Here is a 7,054-nt window from a genome sequence, read left to right as displayed (position 1 = left end):
TTGTATGTTCTTTTTTCCTACGTATCTCCTTTTGTGTTCCTTACCCCTTAGCGATGTTCTGACATTTTGTTACTCTTACTTAGAGATCAAAGTGTATATATTTAACTTGAATTTAAGAAAAACAAGGAATAAGGAGTAAAAGGAAGGGTGGAGCTTGCGTCGACAAGTGTTTTGACCTGATTTTATCTTATCCTTTCGCTTTGCTTGGGAAAGAGATAAATATATAGAGTGGAATGGAAAAGAGAAAAGGGGACAAAATTCAACTTCAGAAGTCCAAAGAGACTAGCAAAAATGAATTATAGTGGTCTCGTACGTATCTTTTAGTTCCCCAGTAAGTTAACTTTTGATCCGCCACTTGCCCACGAGGACGAGGCTATCTTGAGTGTACAAGTAGACAAAGGTGTTGTACCTCATAATTTTCCTATTCCTATCAAATTGCAAGCCAGCAACGTGCAATAAAAAATAAACAAAAAAGACGTGGTAATATCACCATTGTCGATGTAAGTGCATCATTTACATTAACTACATAAGGGAAACGTGAATTTATGCAATAAGCACTCTTCTTACTCTGCGGATTACTCTCCGGCAAATTGGGCAATTCTTGTTTTCTTCCTCAGTAATCCTGCATTAAAATACAAAAAACAAAATCCCACTTCAGTTAATGTGCCAACTCATATTCCAGATCAATATGCTGATCCATAAATCAACTAAATAAAATACTAATATACACCTCTTGGCACATGCGTGGCAAGTAGCGCAATGGCCGCATGGAATAAAGAAACAATTTCGTTTCTCGTCAAAGCAAACTATGCATATGTTTTCATCATACAGATCTTCCGAAGAACTACAACGACTGCAATTTCCAGATTCTAAATCATCTTCGTCACATGTTCCATAGGATAAAGAAGCGCTTGCTTTCGAAATTAATCTGTCTGTTTCTCTTCTGACTGCATCATTTCTTGCCATTTCACCCTCACAAACTCCAAGTAATTTGATAAGCAACGCAGCAACCATCAGCAACACCACTAAAAAAAGATCAAATCAAAATGTCAATTTCTTACAGTAAAATTAGCCCATGATATTTGTGTCTTGCAAATGAGTACAGCAACCTACGGATAACTGATGAGTAAACGATCACGTTGAGAATGTACTCGAATGCAGCCTGTCGTTGATCTTGATCTCCCTGATTAAGAAAATCAGATAGACAGACGTTGACAACATAAATTAAATAAATAAAAATATGTTTTTCAATTTAAACTTTTAGATGAGATATTACTCATCAGTTCAACAACATATTATCTGAGAATTAATAGCATAATCATGATATATAGGTGGACAGAGATTATAGGGACTTACTTGATTTAGGGAGACGAGGATTTCGTATTGACTGTAATTGAATTGAATTGGACCAGGTACTACTAGATTTGAAGACATGTTCTTTAAGGTTCTGCTTTTGCCAGAGTAATCTGCAATTTGCTAGCTCCTCCTTTGCAAACTAGGTCGTCGAAATCAAATGATGAAGCACTGACAAGATCACTCAAGGCACCATTTGAAAAAAAGATAAGACTTCAACTGTTGCGTAGAGATTACGGAAATATTTGTTCTTCGAAGACTTTGATGGAAGTTGTTAGTAGTACTTCTAGAATTTAGTGTGTCCACTTTCACAGTCCAGGTTTGCACTAATTAAAGTAAAATTCCCCCAGAAAGAAAAAGGTGGTAAGAAACAAATAAAGAAACTACCCAACTAGATTTTTCAAAAAAATAGCCAAGCAAAAGGACTTATGGCCCAAAGATTCTCCCTTTCTCAGAAAAAAGACATTAACCTAAGTTAAAAGTAGGAAAAGCCCTTCACCTTACTTAGGAAAAACAGTAAGTTTAATTTCGTCTACCAAAAGCAATATATAGCCTTTCACTTTCTCACAAACCAATGGAACTTTCGCTCAACACTAAGCAACAAACAAGAAAATAAGCAACCCGAAATTTCCAGTTACTCTAAAGAATCCAAACAAAAATAGCTTTTTGTTGTATTGAGAATTTAAATGAAAGGGCTCACTCAAAATCCAGAAGAAGAAAAAAACAAAGTAGCAAAATGGCAAAATTGCAACTTGCAAGCATGAGTTACTTACCAGAGAAGAGAAGGCTTTATTTATAATTAGGAATGGTAGATAATGTGTCCCTGTCAACAGACAGTTAGAAGGTGGGAAGGAATCAAAAGACACATAAGTACATGTAATATTGCTTTCTCTGGCATTATTCCTTCACATCAGCTTCTAAGAAAATAAGCCACTCCTCCTCTAAACAGAGCAATAATTTAATCAAAATAATAATAATACTGCCTCCTATTTTACGCCGAAATATTTTTAGTGGTGCCAAGTTACCCACTATATGCCCATACCTATTAAATTACTTATTTAAAATTTTGTGTATATATATTTATTTATGGCGTGGGAGTCGGTAGGCCCGGTCCCCACACTTTTGCTACAAATAAAAGCGATATAAATGGTCCTACTCCACCATCAGCGTTCAAGTTCAACCTAGAAACTATTATGATATTGATGTGAACGACTTAAATTGTTGTGCCGAAGCTCCAACAAGCAGGAATATTTGAGAAAAAGGTTAATTACTTGCTCGATTTCAATATAAAAATAAACTGGGCTGTTACTTTTTCTAAAAACAAATTCAATAACTTAGCAGTTGGAATAGGTCAATAAGTTCGCAGTTGGAATTGTTTTTTCTTTCGTACAACTAAGACTTCGTTTGATGTTAAGAAAGCTGCGGGAAGTCAGCTCCCGAGAAAATTGCAGTACTATAAAGTAAAGAAAAGAACGTTATTTTATTGTGTGTGTTTGTGTGAAAGAAAGAAAATACAGAGTATGGAGAAATTATTTTATGAGAAAAAACTTTCTCATGAACCACATGACGAAAAGTAATACCAATAGTTCTGATTTTATGATACCATATCAAATAAAAAATAAAATATAACATCTAATTTTTGCCACTTTACATTCAGTTTCCTGAAAATTGAAAGGTATTCAACCTCTGTGGCGGACGTTAATGGAACATTACTAATACTGGTGCCCATCATGAGTCGCTGAATTAGTTTTGACGCAAAGCAATCTTCAACTAATTTAGACAGCGATATAACTTTTTAAAAAAATAGATTCATAATTTTGAGACGAATGCCTAATAGTAATGCAACTCATCCAACTGTCAACAAAACTACTCCATCTTTAAATCGAATAGGTGTGGCTACGTGCCACCCCTATCATTGACTTTTTTATAGATGTTGAATTGTTTACTACTAGTAAGATTTTGAGATTTATTTTTAAATTTAACATGTTGCAATTATATATTTCAGCTAACATTGCAGGAAATAATATTTCTAAATGAAACCTTTTATCCAGTAGGTGTTGGGAGAATATACAGTTTGAAAAAAGAGTATTTAATTTGAATTTTGAAGTTGATGTTGAAAAATATTATACTAGTTAAAGTTGTGTTTGAACATTAATTGTACTTGAATAAGATGTTAGTAAAAGTTGGAGATTTGTAATTGAAAATCACTGTTTCATTCAAAATAGTCCTTAAACCAACATTTCAGTATTTTCACCAATATTTCATGTTAGGATTGGAAGTTGGTGAATGGGAACGGAGGGAAGATATATGAAGGAAAAGTGAGTTTTTCCCTTATACTTTAGAAAGAGCAATTGTCCCTCATTGGTAGTGGAAAATATAGAGAATGAGGTTATATTAAGGGGGCGTTTGGACATAAGAATTGTAAAATTCCAAAAAAAAAAGAAAAAAAAAGTGAAAATGGTGTTTGAAAATTAAAGTTGTGTTTGGACATGAATATAATTTTGGGTTGTTTTTGAAGTTTTGTGAGTAATCTGAGTGAAAATTTTGAAAAACAGTTTTTTGGAGTTTTTCAAAATTTCGAAAAATTTCAAAATGCATTTTCAAGTGAAAATTGAAAATTTTATGAACAAACGCTGATTTCGAAAAAAGTAAAAAATTTTTGAAAAAAGAAAAAAATTTCTTATGTCTAAACGGGCTCTAAGAAAGCACTTCTCTTGGTGTTAACTAGGTTGGAAAGAAGGTAAGCCTCGCGCCGTCGCCGCTCGCTCGGCTCGACTACGGCTTCGAAAATTCAACCCGGAATAACCCAGGACCCGCGCGACACGACCCAGTCCGTTTCTTTTCCCAGATTATTTTAAATTCTTTTCCCGAAATATTTTAAACGTTCTCGCATGTTCCAACTGCCATGGCTGTTTCTGAAAGATTACAAATTTTCAGAAATAGTGCCAGAAAATGGCTATAAATTCACCTTGATCCCAGAATTTTTTCTTACGAGATTTTCTAAACTTCTTCTTCTTCTGCATAAATAAATTTCAGTGTGATTTACAGCTATTAAGTGGTTCGCAGTTCAACATCGTTTTATATACCGATACTTTGATGAGTTAAATCATTTTATCCTATGAGGATAATAGCCCAACACCTCGGGTACTTGAGGGGAATAATTTCATTAAGGACACATTGTGCATTCAGTGGGCTCGATTTCATTGCGAAATTTATTTTCAAATTCTGTTTTGATTATTTTGAGATTCTGCTTTACTTCTGATTTTCTGTTTCTGTTTTCTGTTACAGAAAATTTACTGTTCCATAATATTGTAGTCAATACAGATTGATAACAATCTTAAGCAAATTATATTTATACTTTAATATCTATTTTGTTTTCTGGAGATTAAAACCTTTGTGATTTTTTACTCCTTCTGAAGTTTTCTATTTCTGATTTGAAGATATAAAAACTTCATCGGAGTATTAAAATTCATAAACGATTTGAAGAACATAAAAACTTCATCATTTTCTTGTGAAACAGTATATAAAAACTTCGATTTTTATTTATTAAACGTACTATTTATTATTAATTACAGTATTGTTTACTGTTTTATTTTCTGCCATTAATTGAACTGTTCTGTTGTTGACACTAAGAAATGGCAATTGAAAATGGAAATCCTTTTGCGACTATTGCGAAAAACGACAATAGCCTCGTCAAGCCGAATTGCTGTGCCATCGGCCGAAAATTGGAGAAATTTTCTGGAGCTAACTTCAAAGGATGGCAGCAAAGGGTGTTCTTTTGGCTTACCATGCTTGGTATGCAGAAGTTCACAAGTGAAAACCCTCCAGTGCCTACCACTGACATGCCAGACAATGAAAAGTTTATGATTGTTGAGGCGTAGAAACAGGCAGTTTTTCTTTGCAAAGGCTACATTCTAAGTGCTTTGGAGGATGATTTGTACAATGTCTACAGTGCTATGAATACTTTGAAAGAATTATGGGATGCACTTGAGAAGAAGTACAAGACTGAAGATGTATGCTTGAAAAAGTTTGTGGTTACCAAGTTTCTTGACTATAAAATGATAGACAACAAAACTGTTGGAACCCAAGTTCAAGAGTTTCAACTTATTTTTCACGACCTTATTGCTGAAGGTAGGGTAGTGAATGGAGCATTTCAAGTGGTTGCAATGATTAAAAAGTTGTCTCCTTCGTGGAGAGATTTCAAAAATTATCTAAAGCACAGGCGCAAAGAAATGAAGTTGGAAGATCTTGTGATTCATATCAAGATTGAGGAAGATAACAAAACAGCCGAGAAGAAGTCGCGTGGAAATTCAACGATTAAGGGAGCGAATATCATTGAAGAGGCTGCTCCAAAAAGTAAGGAGAGGAAGAAGTCTCCTGGACAGACTAAGGAGCAGAACAAGAAAAAATTCAAGGGCAGCTGCTATAATTGTGGATAAGCTTGTCACAAAGCCCCTGACTATCATCTCCGAAAAAGGACAAGAAAAAGGGACAGGCCAACATAGTGACATTGATGATCTGTGTGCAATGCTTTCGGAATGTAACTTAGTTAGAAATCCGAAGGAGTGGTGGATTGACTCTGGAACCACTCGACATATTTGTGCTGTCAAAAAAGTATTTGTGACTTACTCTACTGCTGGTCACAAAAAGATCTTTTCATGGGAAATACTGCAACAGCCAAGATTGAGGGTTATGGGAAGATATTCCTGAAGATGACTTCTAGCAATGTGTTAACGCTCAACAACGCTCTTCATGTTCCTACCATTAGAAAAAATTTAGTTTCAACTTCTCTACTTGTTAAGAATGGATTCAAATGTGTATTTGTATCTCACAAAGTTATTGTAAGCAAGAATGATATGTATGTTAGAAAGGGCTACCTCACAAAGGGCCTTTTTTAACTCAATGTAATGTTTGTTGACAGTATTAATTAAATTTCAGCTTTTTCTTATTTATTGGAGTCAAATGATTTATGACATATTCGTTTAGGACATGTCAATTACTAACCTTGCGAAAGTTAATTAATTAAGAAGTATTGCCTAAATTCGAGTGTAATAAATTAAAATGTCAAATATGTATTGAATCTAAATTTGTCAAACATCTTTATAAGTCTGTTGAAAGGAATTCAAATTCTTTAGACTTAATCCATACTGACATTTGTGATATGAAATCAACACCATCTTAAGGTGGGAAAAAGTATTTTATAACTTTTATTGACGATTGTACTCGATATTGTAATGTTTATTTGCTTAATAGTAAGGATGAAGCAATTGAAGCATTTAAGCAATACTAGACTGAAGTGGAGAATCAATTAAATAAAAAGATTAAAATGATTAGAAGTGATAGGGGTGGAGAATACAAATCTCCTTTTGCAGAGATATGTTCGGAATATGGAATTATCCATCAAACTACTGCACCCTACACACTTCATTCCAATGGAATTGCTGAAAGAAAAAATAGGATATTAAAGGAAATGATGAATGCTTTATTAATAAGTTATGGCTTACCGCAGAGCTTGTGGGGGGAAACTATCCTTACAGCTAACCGAATACTCAACAGAGTACCCCACAAAAAATACAATCTATTCCATATGAAAATGGAAAGGAAGAAAAATATCACAACCCAAAATCCAACTAGTCGTGATGACACCTAACCGAACTCGCTAGGTAGGCCAATTAGCAACAATCCAATTTAAAAGACATTT

General features: G+C 34.1%; 1 protein-coding gene across 1 annotated transcript; it reads right to left on the bottom strand.

Annotated features, from left to right (window-relative positions):
* Nucleotides 1–236: 236 nt before the first annotated feature.
* On the bottom strand, nt 237–2,132 carry LOC107780847 (E3 ubiquitin-protein ligase APD1). Its single transcript, XM_016601449.2, has 4 exons — nt 1,357–2,132; nt 1,114–1,183; nt 731–1,025; nt 237–622 (listed from the first exon to the last, which is right to left on the bottom strand). Exons 1-4 carry the CDS (start codon nt 1,432–1,434, stop codon nt 544–546), a joined length of 522 nt encoding a protein of 173 aa, XP_016456935.1. The 5' UTR covers nt 1,435–2,132; the 3' UTR covers nt 237–543.
* Nucleotides 2,133–7,054: the final 4,922 nt, after the last annotated feature.

The sequence above is a fragment of the Nicotiana tabacum genome, chromosome 17 (genome assembly GCF_000715075.1).
Source record: "Nicotiana tabacum cultivar K326 chromosome 17, ASM71507v2, whole genome shotgun sequence".
NCBI classification, from domain to species: domain Eukaryota; kingdom Viridiplantae; phylum Streptophyta; class Magnoliopsida; order Solanales; family Solanaceae; genus Nicotiana; species Nicotiana tabacum.
Note: the sequence above shows the minus strand (reverse complement) of the source record. Positions and strands in the feature narration are given on the sequence as shown.

What these genes read in the sequence shown, in the direction of transcription:
- LOC107780847 (XM_016601449.2), bottom strand. Translation starts at nt 1,434, where the DNA reads ATGTCTTCAAATCTAGTAGTACCTGGTCCAATTCAATTCAATTACAGT. An exon ending in CGTTTACTCATCAGTTATCC is followed by an intron (nt 1,026 to 1,113) that starts GTAGGTTGCTGT and finishes ATCTTTTTTTAG; the next exon opens with TGGTGTTGCTGATGGTTGCT. An exon ending in TGCCACGCATGTGCCAAGAG is followed by an intron (nt 623 to 730) that starts GTGTATATTAGT and finishes ATTTTAATGCAG; the next exon opens with GATTACTGAGGAAGAAAACA.